The 23,644-nt window shown below is 48.6% G+C and overlaps 1 protein-coding gene and 1 long non-coding RNA gene across 3 annotated transcripts in view; one reads left to right on the top strand and one right to left on the bottom strand.

Annotated features, from left to right (window-relative positions):
• The window catches only part of PDLIM1 (PDZ and LIM domain 1), a 44,469-nt gene extending 33,712 nt beyond the window's left edge, over positions 1–10,757 (bottom strand). Inside the window, exon 1 of one of the 2 annotated variants that reach the window (XM_040624382.1) lies at positions 10,555–10,757. In XM_040624382.1, coding sequence (XP_040480316.1) covers positions 10,555–10,650 — 96 coding nt within the window. In that variant the 5' untranslated portion in view covers positions 10,651–10,757. Of the gene's footprint in view, positions 1–10,170; positions 10,219–10,554 lie in introns of those variants that run through there. The other variant, XM_040624383.1, reaches the window with a different exon arrangement.
• Positions 6,781–10,025, top strand: LOC103670939. Its single transcript, XR_570696.1, has 2 exons — positions 6,781–7,726; positions 8,237–10,025. It is a non-coding gene; the product is annotated as an uncharacterized LOC103670939 (long non-coding RNA).
• Positions 10,758–23,644: the final 12,887 nt, after the last annotated feature.

Raw genomic sequence — 23,644 nt, 5'->3', positions numbered from 1 at the left:
CGTGAGAACAGCAGGTTTCTACTTCTCCCTCCTCTGTTCCCCTTTTCTCCTCCTTCACTCATTCATCAGTCCTTCCTGAAGTGCATCCTGAAAGACAGTGTAGCTCATGGATTAAGACGTGGCTTCTGAAGTCAGGCAGCCACGGTTCGAGTCCTGTCTCTGCCACTTGTGAGCTAAGTGTCCTTGGGCAGGATATGTCACCTCTTCTCTAGGAAACGGGTGATAACAGTCTTGACATCAAAAGGCCGTTAGGAGGATTACACGAAATGATTCAGGCAGAGCACCCTGTCAAGCTCTAGAAATACAAGCTACTGTTGATAGATTCTGGGAACCACACAAGGCACTGGGATACAGGCCTGAAAAGGACGGTGCCCACCATCGAGGCGCTCACCATCTCCTGGGGGAGACAGGCATGGACCACAGCTGGGGAGTGCTGGGCTAGCCCGGAAGCAAGAGGCAATGGGAGCCTCAAGATGGAATCAGGGAAGACTCCCAAGAGGAGGTGTTGCTTAAACCTGTGTCAAGGCGCTACAGGAGGCGGGAAAGAGCGCGCCAAGTTACAGGAATGACGTGGATGAAACACGGGAAGTACAGGGAGAGAAAGGGGATGAGGGTGGAGGTGTAAACACACACCGGCTATAAGAACCCTGTTGTTTTCTAAAAAGACTGTACTTTGACAAACAATGGAAAACTTGCCAATATTTACATATTAGTAAATTTTACACACACCCCTACATTCTCAGCTTCTTGTGAAAAATCTGGCAATTCTGGACCTACAATCAGCGTCCGAGGAGCCTCTGCCCTCTGAGATAAGGCACAGGCGCTCTCTCCATTTAGCACAGCCCCCCCCCCGCCAGCTCGACTGCCCCAGACACAGGAATGTTGTACCAGTTGCCATCGATCACCAGAAAATTCACAGCTCGATGCAGTGTGCAACTACAGAACCCACCAACCACTCCTGCAGCTATTAATTTAATTTTCTGACTACCTCACCCTCAAGCTGAAACTCATTTGTGTTGCCTCCTGACCCCTTCATGCCAAAGTGTCTGCGACCACACTAGCACGGTGTAGTTTGAAAGTTATGTGAAGCAAAATTTAAAGCAGCAATATTTTATGACTGCGGTCATGAGACACCCTGGCTTGCCCAGGACACTCACCTATTTTCCCAGCTTCATTACGAAAAGCACCCCGTTTCACTTTTACCAGTGTTCCAGTCTGGATGATAAACTGAATTATCGCCCTTTTGACAGAGAGAGGGGATTCTAACCAAACATTTGTCAAATAGTTTGAATAGTTTTGACGCAGAGCCTTTTTTCCCTGAGGGGAAAACGGTCCCTATTCAGAAGGTTCTTTTACCTGTGGACAGCACTATAGGGCAATTTCCTGAATGTTCAGAGAACACTGTTAACCTTGCCCCTTGGAACTGGCCAGAAATGGACCCAGCTCACCAGTAACTCAGGAGAACTCTGATATCTGCAAGGATGAGGCAACTGTTCCCAAGCAGGTCAGTCATCGGATCCCCTGGGGTTTTTAAAAAATATACATAGATCTCCACACCCCACCTCAGCTCTGCTGAAGAGGTTCCACACAGATCCCAGGAATCTACATATTTTGTAAAGATTCCCAGGAAATGCTAATGCTCACCAGGTTTGGAAACAGCAAGACGGATGCTGACTACCCTTTCCTGAAGCTCTCTCCCTGAATGAAGTTACAAGGTAAACAAAAATACTTGGACTCTAAAATCTTAGCTCCTTCAGAAACAACCACGAGGGCTTACATTTCTCTTAAGAGATGTAGAAGGCCCTTGAAAGAACCATCCACTAGAATAGTATTTCTCTATCTCTTATTGAAACCGGGTTTAAAAAAAAAAAAGGTGTATACACATACATACACACACACACACACACACACACACACACCCCACCTATAATTTGGTCAACATCCTTGAAGGTGATATGCAAATTACATACTGTAAAAGTAATTTCATTCCAGATGCTAAATCACTCAACATGGTTGCTATTCTGCCTTGGCCAGAACCCTTCCAAGCTCAATGTGGTGTGCATTTACAGAAACCACCTGATTTAAAGGTCTTGGCACATCTCTTTCCTTGACCGTGTTCCAATTAAAAAAAAAAAAACAAACTTATTATGTGAGTTTTTGTGTTGAAATATTGTGAATATGTATTGTAAATCACCTTAAATTCTTCTTACATGTAGGTGAGGTAGCATTAAATAATGATCTAATTCAGCATTATATAAAACAAGACTGGTATAAAGTAAGTTGAAATTCAAGTTCGATCTCAATGCCATGTGTCTTTAGGGGCAACCTCGACTGATTTAATGGCTGTATCAAAGTAGAATATAAATTTAAAAGATTCTGAGCTGGGCAACAGAGCAGCACCCAACCCCGCAGTATGCAGTTTAAATGTGGAATCTGACCTCTCTTGAGGTCGACTTTTGAATCCATTTGTCTTTTGAAGCTACATTATTGCCACAGAAGCTGTATGAGCTTATACATCCCCAAGAATGTTTCAACATGTTCTTGGTTACTCTATAACCATTTAATCAACAAGACAAAGCAGGACAGTAGGGTTCAGTGCTTGCACAGGAGCGGGGCCTCAATCCAGCTTTGCTTCCCGCTCAGCGGAAAAGGAAGCTACTCACGCTAAGGAACGGCAGTTGGAAGTGACTGCTCTCCTAGTCTGAAAGATCAAACATCATTTCTTAGGTAGGACTATAATTACAAATGAGTTAAAAAAATAGAATACCCTAATTTGTCAAGAAATCACCAAATCTCTCAAACAAGCCCTTATGAACCCCATGTGTTATTCTTTTTTAATTTTTTTTTTAAGATTTTTAAGTAATCTCTACAGCCAATATGGGGCTCGAACTCACAAGCCCGAGATCAAGAGTCGCATGCTCTATTGACTAAGCCAGCCGGGCTCAATGCCCACCCCGCCCCCGCTGCCCGCCATGTGTTTTTAAATCGCTCCGATAATTACCACTCATAACCCAAAGCCCAACCACTGACTAAACACATAACCTTGGGTAAGGTGCTCGCTATACCACAGTTTCTTCATTTATCAAATTAAATCTATAATAGCATCAACCTCTGGGTTGTTGGGAGGAGTAAGTGACATCACAGGTGTCAAGAATTTAGAACAGTGTCCGGCATGGAATGAGCACCCCGTGCGCAGATCACCACCGGTCCTTTCTGAGTAGCTGCGCTGCATCCTGATGCCGTCTAGGTGTTCGCCATAGCGCGGGGCTCCCTCTGTACACTAATCCTCACCACGACCTTTGAGGCCCTCTTATCCCGGGACACCCTACGAGTGAGGGCGCTGACACTGAGCTAAGAACAGACAAGACAGAGTCGGAACCCAGAGCAGGCTGATTCTGAGACCGCATTTCCCCGGGACATCAAGATGTCTTTACCTCTTGATTTGCTGCAGTAAAAATAAGGCAGAAAGTACAAAACGATGATGTCCGCCTGGCAGGTAAATTACTGTGATATGGTACCTCGATTTTAAAAATGTTACACGAATGGAAAAAAGTCTGAAAAGTTTTGCAGTAAACTGTTGGCAGTGTTTACCTCTGGGAAGGAGGACTGGAGAAGCTCTTACTGTATGCCTTCCACCTTTTTATTTGATTTTTTGGTAACAAGCATGAGAATTTTTATGGAAACTTTTAAATCGAAGTGTAACACGCATACAGAAAAGTGCACAAATCATAAGTACACAGCTGGACAGATTCGCACACAGGGAGAACACCCACGAACCCAGCACTAAAGAAACACAACTGAACTTCCAAAGGCCCCTCCTGCCTCCTTCCCTTCACTAACCTCTGGCCCTGACTTCTAACACATGGGTTAATTTTGCCTGATTAATTTTATGTAACTGGAATCACGTAGTATTTACCCTTCTACATCTGGTTTCTTTCTCTCAACACAGTGTGTGTCTGTCTGTCTCATTCATGTCACTGTGCATAGTTGCAATTCCTGTCGGTGTCTTATATCCCATAACTACCCTACCATTTATTTATCCATTCTACTGCTGTTAGGCACGGAAATTATTTGAGTTTGGGGCTACTGTGAATACTGCTGCTTCAGAAACTCTGGACACACCTTCTGGTGCCCATGGGGACACATTTCTATGGAGTATTTAACTGGCAGAACTGTTGGTCACAGGGTATCAGTACGCTCAGCTTTAGAAGCATGAGTATTTTTTACAATTTAAGAAGAAATGGATATAAATCATTGCGGCACCATCTGAATTTGATCCAGCTGTATGCCTCTTAGACATCCTTATCTTCCACGGGTCGTACCTATGTCCTTATTGTCTCGTGTGATATATGAGTAGTCGTTACCTATAAAAATTGGGTCCTGAGTCCTTGGTCAAGAATCCGTGCTCCTACGAGACCATAGTGTTCTCAGGAGCTCATTCCTCATGTTTATGGCGCTCTCAAGAAGGCGGTGCACTACACACAGGAAAGCCCCTGCAGGCCTCAGTCACGGATGCGCATCCCAGTTCACCCACAATAAGGCTAACGGCTAGGTCAACAACCACACAGGGTGCTAAGTGCCATACAGAAATTAACCTTTTCCCTCCGACTTCCCTGGGTACATTTATTTTGGCCTTGGCTTGGCTGCCACGTTCTAGGCCCATCACTGGCTGGGCAAGTTGGATCTGTTTATCCCTAGTCATCTTCATTTGACCCAAAAATTGCCCCCAAATCCCCTCCGACCCAAACTGGCAGGCTTCAGTCTGATCCTTCAAATCCTCCATGCTTCTGTTCTCCACTGTCCACGTGGGCACGGACTCCACAGCAGGACCATCAATTCTCGCAGGTGGGGCCACGGCTTCTGGCTTTGCAGGGGAGTAGGGAGGGGAAGTGCTGCTCCCTGGGATGCTCTGAGCTCCAGGGGCACTCGGGCTGAGGCTGCAAAGCAGCTGGACGCCTCCGCAGCCAACCCTCCCGGGCACAGCAGGCTCTGGGCTGAGGAGCCCAAGAGGGTCCCCGCTCCCCCTCATATGGTACCCATACCGCCACTAGCACTTTTCGGAGCTGGGCTGTGTGCCACGATTACCGCCAATGCAATACTGACAGTCAGGGGTTACCAAGAGGCAGAAGAGTGGTTAAAGCTGGCCTGGGATCCAGTCTGTCTCACTTTGAATCCCAGCTCTGCAAGTTACTGAATGTCCTGTGTTCTGCGTCGTGGGTTGTGGGGAGCACAGAAGATAACGCAAGAGAGCACACGCAGCCCACAGTGAGCATTCAAGAAATGTTAGCTGCTAGTAAAGTGGTTACTATGAAGTAGAGATTAAGGCCGTGGGCTTTGAAGCCAGACCAGTCGGCCAAATTCCAGCTGCATCACTTGCTACTGTACGAAGCAGGCCAAGTACTGCATGCTTCCATCCCTCAGCTTCCTCAGCTGCAAAACGGGTGTCTTAATTACCTCTGCTTCACATGATACACGTAAGGACTACTAAGGGAGAATATTCAGCACACAGAACAGTGCCTGGCATATAAAATGTCCTACATACATTTTAACTACGGTCATTATCACAAGCTGGTCAAATAAATATTCCTCATACAATCTTTCAAGTGTAAACTGAGGCTCCTGTGATTAACACAAGAGTCATCTTAACCCAGATAGTCACAGATGAATAACAGAACATAGATTCATCTGAAAACATTTCTGAATTCGTAACCCGTTTTCTTAATCAGCTCAAAGTTGAAGGTACACCCGCTGCCATATGCCTCATGTTGGAACACTTTTTAACAACAAAGAGTAGGCCCTCACTCAAAGGGTACAAAACCAGTGGGTTTGCTCGTTTATTATTTTATCTGTACAGAGAAGCGACCTCCAGGGAAGGTGTGCAACTTGCCCAGGGTCACCCAGTGTGGTGCTCGGGACTGGAGTGGAGCTCAGCTTGAGTCCCTGTCCTGGACCTCTTACCAGGCACCATACAGATATTCCAGTAGCTTCCCCGGGCTTTCCTCTGACACACACTAAAGTCAAATCATCCTTTAAAAATTAATTTTCTGCCCTAGCCACTTTTGCTCATTTTTAACCAATTTCTACCCCTTCCTTTACAAGGAAGTAGTTCAGTCAATGAAAAACTATGTAAATTCAAACAAATTACCTAACCTATGGGCACCGAAGCTTCCCCTCTGTAAAAGACAAAAAAATACCGGCTTTCAAGGAGGGCACGTATTGCATGGCGCACTGGGTGTTATACACAACTAATGAATCATCGAACTTTACATCAGAAACCAGGGATGTACTGTACGGTGACTAACATAATATAATAAAAAAAACATTAAAAAAAATACCAGCTTTCCTCTCCGGGGAGCAAGGGGATGGCATGGGGAACAAGCAGAGCTTGGAAGCCAGTCCCAGGCTGCTCCCTGCGCAAGAGCGACTGTTGGCTGCTTTTCCAAGTCCTGATCAGCTGAGAAGAGCGTGACCTCAGCAGTTAGGTGATAATCTCCTCTTGGTCATCTACAATCCCTGAAAGCTCCAATCCCTGAAAGCCTTTCTTCTCCCCTCTCCTCCTTAACGACAAACCCTGGCATCCAGGAGGTTGGGTAAGAGGAGTGTATTTGGGGACACCTGGGTGGCTCAGTCGTTAACCGTCTGCCTTCGGCTCAGGGCGTTATGGGATTGAGCCCCGTCGGGCTCCTCCGCTGGGAGCCTGCTTCTTCCTCTCCCACTCCCCTGCTGTGTTCCCTCTCTCGCTGGCTGTCTCTATCTCTGTTAAATAAATAAATAAAATCTTAAAAAAAAAAAAAAAGAGGAGAATATTTGATCAGAAGGTCCCAACACGGCTTGGTGGATTTCAGGCCAGCAGGCTCAAAAATTCGCTTAGGTGCTATTTCAGGGGTACCCGCACTGCGCATAGAGATTACTTCAAAACAATTCATTGGAAGCACTGACCCTCTTTGTCCCTTCTCTGCAGATCAACCATGATCAGCTGAAGCAGCTAATATTTCCCAGGGGAGGGAGTGCAGGGCAAGGGCTATTAATGCATAATGAGCCTTTATGAACATTTCTTGTTCTTTCCACCTTGTTCTTGCTCTTTCCACCTTTAGGACATGATATAAATCTACTTGAGTCTGAAAATAACACTCTTAAAAATCAGAAAAATCAGAAAAGACCCTCTGGCTGCAAAGTATCCATTATCAAGCTTCCCTGAGGACATCCGAGCAAAGGGTCCAGCATTCCCCATAAAATCACACTGCTCTCAGCAAAGACTTAGTCAAGAGGCAAATGACAGCTCCTCCCACTAAGAGCACCCCCTTATCTCTGGCCCCACCCCTTCCTGTCTTTTGTCAGTTGCTGGGAGAGAAAAACAGTCAACATAAATTGAGCAGCAATTTTGGCCTGGGTGTGGATTCTCTGAAGGCTTCCCTTGAAAGCAACTAGAGGAACTAAGAAATTGATATGGAAAAAAAAACAAAACAAACTCAAGGAGATGGACAACTGCAGATTTAGAGCAAGAAGTGACAGGGAAAAAAAAATCTCAGGGGACAGAGGCAAATGTGTGGCTAGATCATGAGGGAGTGAGAAACCGGGAAGAGGGAGAAAGTTGGTTTATGTCCATTTAAAGCTGAAAACCTGGATTGAAATTTTATCACCACAGCACACATGGAAACAATGAGGAGTGAAAGCAGCTCTTCTCACACACACAACATACGCTCTGTAGGCTTCTGCTCAGAAACAGGTAATATTAAGCTATGGTGATTCAAGATGCATAATTACGTGGTAAAACTATAAAGAAAAACAAGGAGGTTGATTACCTAATTCAGGATAGGCTTATGTCGGGTGTGCTCGTTCTATTTCTTGACCTGGGTGGGGGACTGTACAGGTGTTTGCTTTATGACTGTTTGCTATGCATCTATAGTTCACGACTTTTTTATTTCAAAAAAGAAAGAATTTCAAGTACACACGATTACAGTTAGATTCAGGAGCTTTCGCAGTTTAACGAAAGACTGGAGCCCATACCAGAATAACTCACGCAAGAGAAAGCAAACATAGTTACTTAAATGAAAGGCACTCCTGTCCTCCCCTGATTTTATCGTTTGTTTGGTGTGGAGCCTCAAAGTCTACATATGTAAAACCGTACGAGCAAAGCGTATCTGCCCCAAATGGTAAACGCAGCACACCTACTGACGAGAAGATGTGTATCTCTCTGTCACTGCTCACGCCGCCTCGCTCTGTTCACGGTTTCCAGGGCACTCGGACGTTCCTTAACAAGCAGCCAGTGACCGGGGTTATTCCCCATGGCAGAGACACAGCGGGAAGCCGCAGACAGTACAGAGCTCACCCCCAGGTACAGCTCGAGTCAGAAGCAGAAACCAGACCATCATCCGATCCCGACGACCACCGCAGGCCCCTTTACGACCACTCCCCCATCCCCCGGAGGTGAGGAGGCACCCGTTCTTTCCACGTAGAAATAATGAGATGAAGAAACAAGTGCACTACCTTGAGCATGAGAATGTCACCTCGTCTGAGTCACTTTCACTTTTCAAGTACAGCAACTGCCGAGGGCATTATAAAGATTAGCTTCCCTCACTAGACCATGGGCACCTTGAAAATGGAGCTGTGTCCTCTCCTATCTGGGACCCCACGGCTTTGCACAGTATACGCTCATTAAACATGTGCTCATAAAGAAATGAAAAAATATATGAAAGTACAAACCAGCGCACTTAGTGTTGTGGTTTCCACGCCACGTCGTCACTCCTGCACAGTGCCACTCACACTGACGTTTTAACACAGTTAAAATGACTGGGGGTAACTGCCCTTTTAACAGACTGGCAATATACCCTCCCTTTTCTTAACAAAGGGTTTCATGTCATATATAAATTCAGAAGTGGAAAGGGCTGACGGGTTAATTATAGACACAAAGAGCAAGGACAAATGGACTATGAGGTAAGCGAGTCCAAATGTGCCTTCCCTGGACAAGCATTTATTAATAAGCCTGCAAACATCTACTGGGGACGGCCAGGTTCAGCTCTGTGCCAGGCTTGGGGAAGGCACAGTATCTACACTTGAGGAATTTGCCTGGTGGGTGGGAAGACAGCATGTACCTACAAGAATCAAAGAAGTCCTCTCAGGGCAGCAGGTGGAAGAGATGGGGATTAGGGCCTAAGACCTGAGGCACCTGCCCCCTTAGGGGACGGGATGGTCAGAGAAGCCTCCTCACTGGGCTGGACCCACCTGGAAGGAAATGAGGCTAGGACTGTGGCTGGCAGAGAAGCCAAGCAGAGGCCCCCACTTCCCTGCCTCCTGCACCTCCCACCATATTTCTTCGGCTACTGGAGGCAGGGATTTCAATTAAAAAAAACAAAACAAAACAAAAAAAAACTCCAAAAAAAAAACAAAACAAAAAAACTCCATAGGGATCTTCCCCTTCCCTCTCCATCCTCCCCACTAAGAACAAAGAGATGTTCAGATGGCTAAGGAGGCACGTTTAGGGTCAGCTTCAGCAAGCAGATGGCCCCAAGAATAGAACACCAGGCCTCTAGGCAGGGCGTGGACGCCAGAGGATGCTTTGTGCTCCCCCTTTTCATTAAGTCGGAAAATATTTATTGGCCGCCTTCTAGGTGCAGGCAGTGAATAGGGCAACTCCCACTGGGCCATTACAGTTAGTCTAGACAAGATGACCAAAGCCTGGGCCTCCAAACCCTGAGTCTGAGTCTCCTTGGGGTTTCAGCTTTATTCGGGGGTAATGGACCTCCTGGTCTCCGACTGAACCAGGGCCTTCCCAAAGAAAGGAGGCCCGTCTAAGTTTTCAAGTAGTACGCCGCCCCTCCCGGCCCCGCCGCCACGCAAAGTAGGAGCCCCTCCGCACCCAGTAACCCTGAGGCTGCTGGGTTGATAACCTGGGAACGCCATGGCCACCGTCCGCAGCGGGAGGCGAACGTCCAACAGGGTTTATTTGGGCTTGCTTGTTTAAAAAATCCAGCCTTTTCTCCGAAACGTATGTGGGAGGTGAGACCTGGCCATGGAGTAAGTCCGAAGAGTGGAAAATTAGTTGTTTCGGAAATTCATCACACCTGCCCCGGGGAAACTTGCCACCGACTCCACCCCTCTTCCAGGTCTTTCCAGCGGCTTCCAATCTACTTTACGCCACTTGGCGACTTGTGAGGAACCGGGAAGTGATACCTGCCAGCGTGCGGGGTCTGCGGGGACCCTCATGCCCTCGCGGGTTGACAAAGCGCGTCCACAAGCCGGGGCCCGCTTCCGTGGCGAACGTACGAAAACTGCTCCCTCTTTCGCGCGCGGACACCGGGAGTGCGCGCCCGGCCGCCGCCCGCTCGCCTCACCCGGGAGCGCCGCGGGGGGGAAGGGGCTGCCGGCGCGAGACGCACGGGGAGCGCTCGCCGCAAGGCGCACCTGGATGCGCCCGGCCGCGCCAGCTCGGGCCCGGGCTCCCGAACCGCCGTCTCCGGCAGCGCCCGCGGGGCCCCGGCCCCCCAGATCCCCTCCTGGCACGCCGCTCCCCAGCCCGGCTGCGCCCTGCTCCCGGCGCGTCCCGACCGCTCTTACCCGGGAAATGGCCAGGGGTTGCTCGAAGTCCTTGCCCCCCACGAGGCGGAAGCCCCATGGTCCCGGGCCCTGGAGGACTATCTGCTGGGAGGTCATGGCGAAACGACCCGCGGGGACAGACGGGGCAGAACGCGGTGCGCTGGGCTCCCCGGCAGCTGTCGGAGAAAGAGCGCGCGGCGCGAGCACGGGGAGCCTGGGGCAGGCGGGAGGAGGGAGCGCGCGGGGGCGGGGGCGGCTCCGCCCCGGCCGCGCCGCCCCGCCCGACCTCCCGCCTGCCCGCGGCCTCTCCTCGCCCGGCGCGCCCGCACCGGGGGCGGGTTCTCCGCAGCCCGGCCCCAGCACTGTCTCCCCGCGCCCCCCTCCCCGCGCGGGCCGCCGCTTCCCGCCCCGCCGTGGGTACTAGGTGAGAGACAAGCAGGTTCCCGCACACCGCGCGGGAGACAGAGCCCGGCTCAGCGCTTTCGAAAACTGAGTTTGGAAGTGCCGTGCTAACTCAACCCTCTGACGTCAACTGCATTTCACGTTTGCTGCTTGTAAAAGATAATGATGTTTAAAAAGTGCTTTCCAATGATCTCATTTGATGCGATGTAGCAGTAAGAGCATTTAGCCCCATTTTACAGATGAAGTAAGTGAGCCGGCCTGAGTTAGAATACTTGCCCGAGGCCACACAGCTGGTCAGTGATGTAACTGTACCACTGCCCGGGCTCCCCGTGCTAGAGAACCTTCTACTGGAACTTTTCTAATGCTAATGAGACCATCAAACGATGTTAGAATCCGACTTCAAAACTTTCCTAGAACCCTGACCTCCAGCCTGGAGTTCGCAGTAGGTTCTGACCTTCGCAACAGGTCACACCTCAAGTCTGGGATGGGCCAAGACTAAGTGCGTGGAAAGACCCCTGGGTTGAGGACAAAACCCTGAGTTCCCAGCTTGCTACCAGCCTTGTAACTGGGCTCCCTGACATTCTGGCCCCTGAGTGCATTCTGCACGCCAGACCAGACCACGTCCCCCGCTGTCCCCTGGGTCTCCACTCCAAGTAAAGCTAAAGTCCTGAAAATGCTTATAGGGCCACCCACAGCATGGCCCAACTCCCTCTCTGAGCTCATATCCTCCTGCGGCCCCCCACCCCACACTGGCCTGGTTCCCGCCTCAGGGCCTCTGTCTGGAAAGCTCCTCTCCCAGCCATCCATGGCTTTCTCTTTGTTCAGATGTCATCATACCAGTGAGGCCATTTCTGAGCACTCTACTTAAAACCTCTCTAGACTGCCCTCTCACCTTCCCTACATTATTTTTCTCTACTGTATTTATCACCATGGGACATACTTAATATTTTACTTGTTTGTCGCATCCCCACCCCTAAGCATTAGTTCCATTAGTTCCGTGCGGGTAGCGGTATTTAACGGTTTCGATCGCTGCAGTGTGTATCCCAGTGCCTAGAATAGTGCACATTAGGGTCTAGCGAATGCAATACATTGGACGCCCTTATATCCACATACCCTCTCTGGGGCCTAGGTTCTTCATAGATTTCTTTTTTTTTTTTTTTTTGAAGATTTTATTTATTTATTTGACAGAGATAGAGACAGCCAGTGAGAGAGGGAACACAAGCAGGGGGAGTGGGAGAGGAAGAAGCAGGCTCATAACGGAGGAGCCTGATGTGGGACTCGATCCCAGAACGCTGGGATCATGCCCTGAGCTGAAGGCAGACGCTTAACCGCTGTGCCACCCAGGCGCCCCTCTTCATAGATTTCTTGGCACTCATTCATACTGGCACCTGGGCCCCAGCACGGCGCTTGACACAGAGCACAAGCTCAATGCATTCGTTAAAAGCAGAGTTCTGTCTCCTTGTGATCCTGGCATACCTACCGAGGAGTCCTATGCACAGATTTACACATAAACAGATCGCCTTACCTGTCCGATTGTGTCACAGCATGAATGCGTATGTCTGGGGAGGGTTTGCTTGTTTTTAGAAATCAGAGTGAATTTATGTTATCTACACATTCCTCTCACTCCTTTGCATCCTGATATTCTTTTTTGAATCTGAGAAAAAGGAACGGGGGCACAGCCAGGAACCAGCCACTTGCTTCATCAAAGCCAAAAATACACCCTCTTTGATTAGATTCTGTTGATTAGAAAGCATGTTAGTGTTTCAAGTCCCTGCAGAATTTGGGGGAATCGCTAAGTTCTGAGCCTGCCCTTCGATGTACGGCTGTTTTGAATATGACGCGTCCTAGCAGGAGAAAAAGGTTGAAAAGCCACCGCTTCTGTGCTCTCCAGGGCTGCCTCTCATCATCCCCAGGTGTCCTGCTAGCACGAACCTGATACATCGTAGGTGCCAACAGGTGCTTGTTCCATATAATATTGTTTACAAATATAGGGCACTAGTCCTTCTGTGAGGGCTTGGGAGTCCTCCAGTTGCTTCATTGAGCTGTTAAAATGTTCTCAGTCGCAGCCTGGCTTTCCATAGCGAGAGCTATAAAACAGTCAACCCTTTGACCCAGTCATCCCCTTTCTGGGCACTGATTCCAAGGACATAACTTAAAAGAAGAAAAAAGCTATATGTACAAAGATATTTATAGCCACATTATTTATAATGACAAAAAACTGGAATCAAGCAATAACAGAGAAGTGGCTAAATATGGTATGGCCACAGGGAATAGTATACAACATGAAAATGAGAACAGTGAAGACTAGGGGCAGGCGGGGAAATGTGCTTGCAAAATACGTGAAAAAGAGTTTACAAAATTACTCGTAAACCCAATATTATGATGTATAAACAAAATTATTGGCAAATGTTATGTTAAAAAATAAAATGTTAAATAAAATTATTGGCAAATGTTATGTTAAAAAAATAAAAACCACATATACCTGTTGTTCAAAATTAGGAGAAAGTATAAAAACTAACTTTGTATTGGGGGATGGGACTGGGGAAATGTTTCAAAGATCATTTCCTCTAATGATGATGTGAAGTTTTCAAAATAAAAATCAAGGTCCTTAGATGAAGACTAAATGTGTGTGGGGGCTAGGGACCTCATCTTCTTCTTTTTTTTTTTTTTAATGTTTTTTTATTACATTATGTTAGTCACCATACAGTACATCCCTGGTTTCTGATGCAAGGTTCAGTGATTCACCAGCTGCGCATAGCACCCAGTGCACCATGCAATACGTGCCCTCCTTACCACCCATCACCAGCCTATCCCATTCCCCCACCCCCCTCCCCTCTGAAGCCCTCAGTTTGTTTCTCAGAGTCCATAGTCTCTCATGCTTCACTCCCCCTTCTGATTACCCCCCTTTCTTTATCCCTTTCTTCCCCTACCAATCTTCCTAGTTCTTATGTTCCATAGATGAGAGAAATCATATGATAATTGTCTTTCTCTGCTTGACTTATTTCACTTAGCATTATCTCCTCCAGTGCCGTCCATGTTGCAGCAAATGTTGAGAAATCGTTCTTTCTGATAGCTGAGTAATATTCCATTGTATATATGGACCACAACTTCTTAATCCAGTCATCTGTTGAAGGGCATCTCGGTTCCTTCCACGATTTAGCTATTGTGGACAATGCTGCTATGAACATTGGGGTGCATATGGCCCTTCTCTTCACTACGTCTGTATCTTTGGGGTAAATACCCAGTAGTGCAATGGCTGGGTCATAGAGTAGCTCAATTTTTAACTTTTTAAGGGACCTCCACACTGTTTTCCAGAGTGGCTGCACCAACCTGCATTCCCACCAACAATGTAGGAGGGATTAGGGACCTCATCTTCTATCTTTTTGATCTCTCTTCCTGTCCCCCAGAAGGAGCTCTAAGCTGGGCACACAGCTTGTACTCAGAAAATACCCCCCCGACGGACTGACAGCTCTGACCCCAAACTCAGTCAACCTTGTCTTATCTTAAACCTATTACTTATTTATCTGTACGCTCCCATTCCCTCAGACCCTTGACTCCTGCCTGGTCCTAGGTGAACGGCCTTAAGCAATCTCTCTGAAATTCGGTTGCCTTGTTGTTATTATTATCATGCATTCCATTAAAGTCCTAAACAGCCTCCAGCAAATATCTGGAGAGGTGGGGAGGGGGGCTGCAGGAGAATTCAGGAGAAATGGAAGCAAGGAAGGTAGGGAAAAGTGGCCCAGGATATCAGGAGGGACAGTGGGCCTTGCCAGCTCTCCATTTCACAGTGTGGACAGGGTAGAAGGCGACTGCTGGTGGTTTCCCCCAGGCTGGCTTCCCCCAGCCAGGGTGCCACCGCTAGGACCATCCAGAGCCACTGTGCAGAGACTCTGCTACCTGGTACAACAGCTCCATTTCTTCAGGACTGTGAGTCCGGGACTGTGCGAGGCTTGACATAAGGTCTTATTCAATCTCCAGGACAAGTTCTGGGTACTTGGCCAGGGGACTGCAGGGCTCCGGTTCCTGGAGATCGCCTCGGGACCCCTCCCCTGGGCTGAGTGTTTCCTGCCCGACCCAGAGGCAAGTGGGTGACTCCCAGACACTAAGCCTACGCGGGACTCTGGGGCCGGCTCTGCCCTGGGGCAAGAGAGAGCCGAAGTTCTGATGTCACCCCTGCCAGGGGTGCGGGGTTGCAGTGGCTCCTGAGTCCCCAAACAGGGGTGCAACTGCCTGGGGCGCCCTAGTCAAATCACATCTGAGCGACTTGTTTTTTTCTTTTAAAAGAACCGAAACCGTGCTCACGGGCTTGGAAAACAAAGGCATCTGTCCCTGCCCAGTCCTATCCCACCAGTCTAGTTCCTTTTAATCCGCAGCCCTGCTCCGAGGGTCAGCGGGGTCGTTTGCTAGTATCCCACGCCCGGCTCGCTCCCCGTGGCGCTCCAGGACCGCCTGTGGCGGAACCAGCCGGGGGAGGTGGCCTCGGGTGTGCCAGGGACCGGACATCTAACGGGCTCCGAATTCTCGCTTTTCTCCCACTTCCTGCTCCAGCCCTGAGGGAAATCCTGAAGTGGCCGCTTGGGATTGGGCGCCTCTCGGATTCCACTCTGCACAGAGCATGCTCCGTGGCACCAAGAACCAGGACACCTAAGCAAGGGACCTGGCGGCAGCCCCCTGCAGGCTGGTGAAGGTGTGGACAGATGAGCTGACCTGGTGGTCGAGGTTGGCGCTGTGCAGAGCAGACAAGCAGCTATTTTGTCTACCTGCCTCTTGGCTCCCTTGACAGGTGGCATGAAAGTTATCAAAGGCAGAGAGAGGCCTGGACCACTACCATTTCTCAATCATCCCTGCATATTAAAAGAAGAAATTCCAAAACTGGATCACAGATAGGTGATGCATATTAACTGTTTACATTGAAGAAGTTAAGACAAAAACACAATGTCATGTAATAGTGTTGTTCACAAGATAATTAATTAATAAATTAATATTATTGTATTAATAAACCATCTCATTTATCTGCTAATGGGACCTGAATTTAAAGTTGTGTGATGAACATATTTCATTGCTGTTATTCTATTTCTTTGGCTTTACATATAACCTCATTTAGAGAAAAGTCAAAAGTCTAAATTTGAGTCTTTGGCTCCCCTGGAGCCACCCCTCAGCCCCCTCCCCCAAAGAGGAAAGGTGGCTTGGGGTCAGAGTTACCCAACGGACCCTAGCCCAATACCCACGCAATAGCCATTGTCCTCATTACTAATGGTGACCGTAAGTCAGAGTGTGTGCTAGAACTTGACAAACATCATTGCATTTCGTCGGGACAAGAGCCCAGTGGAATGTCACGATGCCTTTATGACAGGAGGAAGCAGAGGCACTGAGCCACTGCCCAGACCCCCTTCATGGAAGGACTTGTTATTCCAGCTCTGGAGAGGTGGATAGCCTTAGGCTTCCAGCCCCTTCAAGGACTGCCTCCACTGCAAAGAGCAGCCTTGCCCAAGGTCATGCCCAGCCCCAGGCTGCCGGTGTCATTTTGAAGTGACATTTTGGCCCAAGATGGGACAAGTCTGATGGATCATTTTGGCCCCAAAGCTCCCTGTGGAATAGGTCTAGCCTGTCAGGTCTGTGTGGCAGCTCAAACTCCCTCTGTTCAATCCAGTTTCGCCCCCACTCCCTTGAACAGACATTGAGCCCAAAGGTCTTTCTTAAAAAACATTCTGTGTGCTACATTCTGTCTCTGGGACCAGGGAACCCAGCCTGCAATAGGCCCAGAGAGGTTAAGAGAGTTTCCTAAAATTGCTCAGTAAACAAGTAACAGGGCAGAGTCTGGGCTGGGAAAACAGAGGAGGAACGGAAGGGTCTGCAGGGCTTTGTAATAGAAGAGGGAGGGGCAGGTGGTTATTCAGAGGTTCCTAGGATCCCAGAAAGACCCTTCAGACCCAGAATTCATGGAGTCCCCAAGGGTCAGATATTCCTGCTTCACTGGCAAGGACACCCATAGCCCAAGTGCCAGCAGCTCAACTAGACTAGATCCTTCAGGAATGGCTTTTTGGACTTCCTCCTCGGAGAAAGTGGAATCTGCAACAAGCTTTAGAAGTATGAGCACATATGGAAGCAGAGGGGCCATACCAAGTGGCAGAAATAGGACGAGGTAGTAGGAGGGGTGGGGGATGGTCTGCTGGAGTGACATTACTGAATGACAGGCAGGCTGGAAAACTCTGTGGGGAGGGCTCTGAATGCCAGTGATCTGATGTGGTGTGCAATGGGGACAGGCAAAGGCATTCCCTTAGCCTCATCTCATTCCAACCATTCTCTCTCTCTCTCTCTCTCTCTCTCTCTCTCTCTCTCTCTGTGATATCCTCCCCCAAATCCATTTCCTCCCGGGGTTGGCCTGTGCTGCTGGCCTGGTCTGGTAGTGGCTGATACTGAAACCAACTATTTATAGCATTTGAGGACAGACAGAGTGGTAGGGCCAGTTTCCATGACGCCAGGGCTCCTAGATGGTGGCTTCCTCCCTGCTGGGTCCCCACCGCCCCCTCTGTGTCCATCTCCTCTTCTATAACCTCTGACTCTCTACTTCCATGTGCTCATTCCTTGGGCAGGATCAGGGGTGGTGCTGCTTGAGAACAGAGCAGGAGGCCAGCAAGTGATGATAACGCCACCCCCTGTCCCCCTATGTTAGACTCCCTGTGTTAGACCACATTCCAGGCTGAGGAGAGGTCCCAGCCGTCACACTGGGTGATGTGGACCTGGGGTCTTCTACTTCTAAGCCTGGCCACCTAGCTCCTGCCTTTACCTCCCACCTGCTGACCGCCTGAGGTTATAAATCCCAGAGTGTGTGGTGAGTAGATACAACCTACGAAGGTCTGGAGGTAAAAGAGCTCAGAAAAAAATTAAGGTGAGAAAATGAAAATACCTGCTCTCCTATCCAGGCGTTTAGCTCCTATTTTGGGTCCTGGAAGCACCGAAAAAAAGACAGTTCTGCCATGTGTCAGCTGTAACGATTTGGCAAGTCATGGAGCCTATTGTTTCTTTCTTCTCCTTCAGTCAACAACTATTCATCGAGCACTTCCCATTTGCTGCGCACTGTTCTACATGCTAGAAAATCAACAGCAAACCAAACAGTCACAAATTTTCTCCTTTGGGAAGCTTACCTTTTAGTGTACTGGACAAACAAAATAAGTAAACTGTATGGTATGTTTTGCGTACGTATGTTTATGTAGGTGTGTGCCTACAAGTATTTGTATGTATGTGTATTTGCGTGCATATGTTTTCCGGCCAAAAGGGCCCACAAGCAAAGACACTCCAGAGCGATGAGTATACCTGGCATCTTGATCTTGGTCTCTAAATACCATAAAAGGAATCCAGGATTCTCAAAGAAGTTCTAGAGCTGCAGCAGGATAGCTGCAAGATTAGCCTGGGATAGCTTGTTATGCAGAAAGTTAAGAAAGGGCTTGAGAAAGTGGCAGGCGCGGAAGCCTGCTAAAGGGGCTCGCCCTTGCCAAATCGGAGACAAATTTTAAAATAATAAGGAATTCTAGACTATTGGGAAAAATAAGAATCTAAAAGTCCACACAGTAGATAGATGGATAGCTAGAGAGATTAGACAGATAGATAGACAGACAAAGGCAGGAAGGAAGGAAGGAAGAGGAAGGAAAGGTTCTTGCTTACAGTAGAATTTTTAATCCCAACTAGTAAATGTAGAGGGAGTACCAGAGTTTGAAAACCATCATCTTGCAGCTATCATAGTAAAGATTAATTTGGGCAGCAGTCACTGCTGAGGGCAAAATCGAGAGTGAGAGCATAATGAGAAGCAGGATGTTTGCATAGTTTTTTTTTTTAAAGATTTATTTATTCATTTGAGAGAGAGAGAGCATGGGAGGGGACAGAGGGGCAGAGGGAGAGGGAAGGAGAGAGACTCGCAAGCGGGCTCTGCACTAAACATGGAGCTCAACACAGGGCTCGATCCTACGACCCTGAGATCATGACCTGAGCTGAAACCAAGAGACGCTTAACGGACTGAGCCACCCAGGTGCCCCTGCATAGTCTTATTAAAGTATCTTCCTACAGATTGCGTGTTAGACACAAAGGGAAAAATAACAATACATAGCAAAATCTAACACCACCTTGCCAGAAGCTCAAAATTAACATCACTGGCAAGGAGCAAAAGTACACCGTGTGATGGCTCAAATATGGAATCCTGAGAAGGACACGACATTGCTTATGTAACATCCCAGCCAGGAATGCGTAACCTGACTCTAAACACAAGGAAACATCAGACCACACCTTTTGAAATCTAAAGGGATGGGGAAGGGACTACAGTCTTCAAAAATGGTAATGTCATAAAGGGCAAAGTTTGTAGAAATATTCCAGGTTGGAAGAGAATAAAGAGTCAGAGCATCTAGAGGCAGTGTATCTGGGAGGACACTCCCCTGCACTGGAGGGGAAAAACCGATGCAAGTGCGAGATTAAAGTATTGTATCAATGTTCAATCCACGGGTAGAGAACTAGATCATGGTTGTGGAGAATATCCCTATCTTAAGAAATGCAGCTGAAGCATTTAGGGGTAAAGGGCCACATAGACGCAGCTTATCCTCAAAAGGTTCAAGAAAATGTTATGTGTGTGCGTGTGTGTGTGCATGTGAAGGGAGGGAGGGTGCAAATGGGATAAAATACCAACAGTAGGCAAATCAAGGTAAAGGCTGTATGGGCGTTCTTCGTATTGCCTTATTCTTGGAGCTTTTCTGTGATCTTTAACTGATCTCCAAATAAAATGTGTGTTTTTTTTTTTAAGGAAATCATATAGAATGACAGATGGTGTTACACTCTTTGGAGAAAAGTAACTATGTGTTGCAAATGTTAATAATAAAAGTGACGAGCGAGGACTTCTTCAGGAAAGTGATCTGAGCCAAGACCTGAACAGGTGAGTGAGTGCGTAGCTCTCTGGGGGAAGCGTATTCCAGGCGGAGGAACTAGTAGGAAGAGGGGAACCAGTCTGGCACCTTCCTCAGCAAAGTGGTGGGGGGTGGGGGCTGGAGCGGAGTGCATGCAGGTGTAGAGGTGAGGTCAGACAAACACGGGCATCTAGCTGGGCAGCGCCTCCTGCCTCCTGCCTCCTGCCTCCTGCGTGGGGCGTCTGATGAGAACCGCCGGGAGCAAGAGCAAGGTCTGAGGGCTTTGCGCTGTGGATTCACAGGCTCTGCCTTTTGTTTCCAACACTCTGTCTGCTGTGTTGAAACAAATGGAAGAGGAGGCAAGAGCAGCAGCAGGGGAGCAGTGAGTGGGCTGTTGCAATAATCCAGGCGAGAGGTGATTATTGGCGGGGACCCAGCTGTGGGGGCAGAGGAGTCTGTGAGCAGTGCTGGCATTCTGGCTGTATTCTAAAGCATCTGCCGCTGGGTGGGAAGCGCAGTAGGGAGCGGGAGTCAGGGATGCCTCGCCTGTCCTGGCCTGAGCAGCAGCCAAAAGGGTGGGACCGCCGTTAACTGCAGTGGGGAAGCCTGTGGGAGAGGCAGCTTTGGGGGTATGCTGAGGACATATTTAAGTGTCAGATGCCGGGTAGACATGAGATGTGGAACAGGCAGTCAGTTGTATGTGGGAGTCTGGGGTACCCCAGGCAAGAGCCGGGTACATGGGGGGTTTTTAGACCTAGGAGTGGATGAGGGCACTGGGGAGCAGGACAGGAAGCAGGGGCCAGGGATTGGGCCTGGAGATGAGGACCAGCTGCCAAAACAGAGTAGGAAGGAGCCGGTGGTGAGGTGGGACCAGCACTGAGAGAGAGGGGCATCCTGGGAGCCAAGGGAAGAGGGCTTCAAGGAAGGAGGAGTATTCAGGTGTGTCAGAAAAGCCGAAGGGGTTGAGAACGGAGAACCGCCCATGGGATCAGTGCTGTCAAAGTCATCGAAGGTCCCGACTGAAGAGCTTTGGTAGGGTGGGAGCAAAATCCTAACTGGAGTGGGTTCGGGAGCCGAACAGGGCAGAAGAACCAGAGACAGCAGGGCCGCACAGCTGTCTGCGGTGTTTTGCTGTGAGGGAAGGAGAGAAATAAGGTGGTCGCTAGAGGAGGAACGGGATCAGGAGGGGTTTTGCCTTGACTGGAAAGGGGAGGCTGCACCTTTTTGGCAGGGTCATGGAGAGGTTGCTGTACATAAGGGACTTCATTGTTTCTAGACGAGCGGGACACTACTGTTTCTTATTCTCTCCCTGGCCTGACCCTGCTCTGGGCTGCCCTCTAATGCCCCCTGGATGAAAGCTCAGCTTCCTCTCAGTCCTGTTCCTTTACGCGGCAATTCTTGGAAGCTCTAGTCTCTCTTCCTGGAGCCCCCTCCCCGTCTCCTCTGGCCTGTTTCTCCCATAGGTTCCCGGACGTGCCCCCCGTTTCCACACCACCTGCTCTGGCACAGCTTTATGATGGCCACCTGCCTTGATCCCAACGCTCCACGTTAAGGAGCCCCACTTCAATTATTTGGAAACTTCTCAAAAATACTAGAGACCATTCATCTACAACTGGACTCCCAAGCTAAGGTGATGAGGGCATCTCTAAACCCACAATCATTTTGTGGGTATGAAGCAAGAAGAGGTTTCAGGGAGTGCTGTCAGTTGAGGGAGGTGTAAGACGGTGAATTCTTAGTGACAAAGAGGTAAAGACAAATCCAGGAGAAGTGCCAAGGAAGAACGGACAGGTCTTGTCAACAGTCGTATGACAGTGTGTATGTGTTAAAAGCCTTAAATATGGTGTGCCGTTTGATCTTGCCATTCCACTTCTAGGAATTTATCTAGAAAAAAAGCAAGCATTTAAGGTACTAAGAGTATGTAAAAGGTTCACCATAGAATTGTCCATAATTGCAAAATATTGGAAACATCCTAAGTGTCAACAAGAGAGGGCTGGTAGGTATATCAGGGCACATTTATACCATGGAATAACACGCAATCATTAAATAAAGATGTAGAGGTGATTATGTCTTGTCAGGAAAGGTGTTTATGGTGAGTGAGAAGAGCAGGTTTTACACACACACACACACACACACACACACACACACACACACACGTGTAGAACACAAAAGATGTTTTATCTCAGGGGTAATGATTAGGTGAGTTCTGTTTTGCTTCCATAACTTTGGATTGTTTAATTTAAAAAGTAGAATAAAGGTAACATAGAAAAAAGGGTAACATTAAACTTAGGAGAAGAGAGGAGATGCCCAGGCAACAGGTTATAGAGAGAAGCTTGGGGAAGGAACCTCTTACTGAAGGAACGAATAGACGAGGAAAAGCCGGGAAAGAATTCGAAGAACCAGTGAGGGGAAAGGCAGGAAGATCTGATGGGAGCCGAAGAACAAGTGAGCGCCCAGAAATGGCTCACTTGTGATCCTCATTGCTGGTTAGTGGCCCCACCTTGCCGGCACATAGCCCTCTGGCAATTTCTTTACAGGGAGGAGTAGCCATGGGATCAGCTCCAGCCAATGAGATGTGGGAAAACGTCTGCGGGGGGGAGATTTTTGAAAAGATTTTCCTTCCTTAAGGAAAGCGCTTACTGAGAAAACCTCTGTCCTGGGTTGCTCCCTGTTTCCTGCCTTCAAATGCAGTTGTACGAGGATGCGATGCTTGGAGCGGCCATGCTAGCAGCTTGTAATCATGAGAGAAAGGCCAGGGGAGTCAGACAGACTTACCCGGAGCCTGTCTTCTTTTCTGGGAGATGATGAGACACATCTGTCACATAAGCTGTCACATTTGGGGGCCATCTGCTATTGTAGTTGAAGTCATTCTTAACGGAGAGATAATATGGAGAGTACAAAGTTCTTGGGGGCCCCTGAGCTTTGCAGATCAGTGTGGTGAGGAGGTGCGAGCAGCGAGCCTGGACCGCACTTCAGAGAGGCTCGTGAGTGGTGGAAGGTAAGATGACATGGAATCAGCGGGGGTACCTGAAGGTTTCTTCTGTGCCTTTGCTGCTGTCTTGGCTCTGGCAGAAGACTGAGGAAATCGACCTGTTTTTGAACTTTTAATGTTTGAGCACGTAGTAGGTGCTCATCAAATGGTGATCATGTTAGCCTTACTCCACGAGGTCTTTCTTGGGGATGTTATAATTTCTAGGCAAAGTATAGATGTTCCGAGGTATACTGGTCTGCAGACTTGTCCTGGCTGTCTGTCCTGGCTTGGAGACAGTGGGGTGTGATCCGTGGAAATTACACTGGCTTTGGAGTCAGACGGAATCCTGTTATTTGCTGGATACCCTTGGGCTGAACTCCTCTGTCTCAGGTGCCTCACCTGTTAGTGGAGATCAGAATGCCTACCTCGTAGGGTTGGTATGAGAAGTGAGAAAATGCATGAAAAACGCCGGTACGAAGTAGACACTGGAGGAACAGAATGCTCTGTGGTGGGCACTGCACGTTGCCTTGCAAACGTCACGTCCTTTTCCTCCTTCCTAACAGAACCCACATAGGTCCAGGTGTCTCCCCCTCTCAGGTGAGGAAACCCTGGCTTAGAGAATTGAAGCGGCATTTCTGAGGTCCCACAACAGAAATACCAGAAGCAGCAGTTGAACCGAGGTCTTCTGACTCCCAGCCCATTGTTCTAATAGCTCTCCTTTGGTGACGAATTAGCACATTTATCCAATATGACAACTAGGTCTTAGAACTTTTTTTTAAAGATTTTATTTGTTTAAAGAGAGAAATCAAGTGAGAGTGAGCAGGGGGAGGGGCAGAGGGAGAGGGAGAAAGAGAAT

The sequence above is a fragment of the Ursus maritimus genome, unplaced genomic scaffold (genome assembly GCF_017311325.1).
Source record: "Ursus maritimus isolate PB19 unplaced genomic scaffold, ASM1731132v1 scaffold_7, whole genome shotgun sequence".
NCBI lineage: Eukaryota > Metazoa > Chordata > Mammalia > Carnivora > Ursidae > Ursus > Ursus maritimus.
This window is presented reverse-complemented; position numbering and strand designations above follow the sequence as displayed.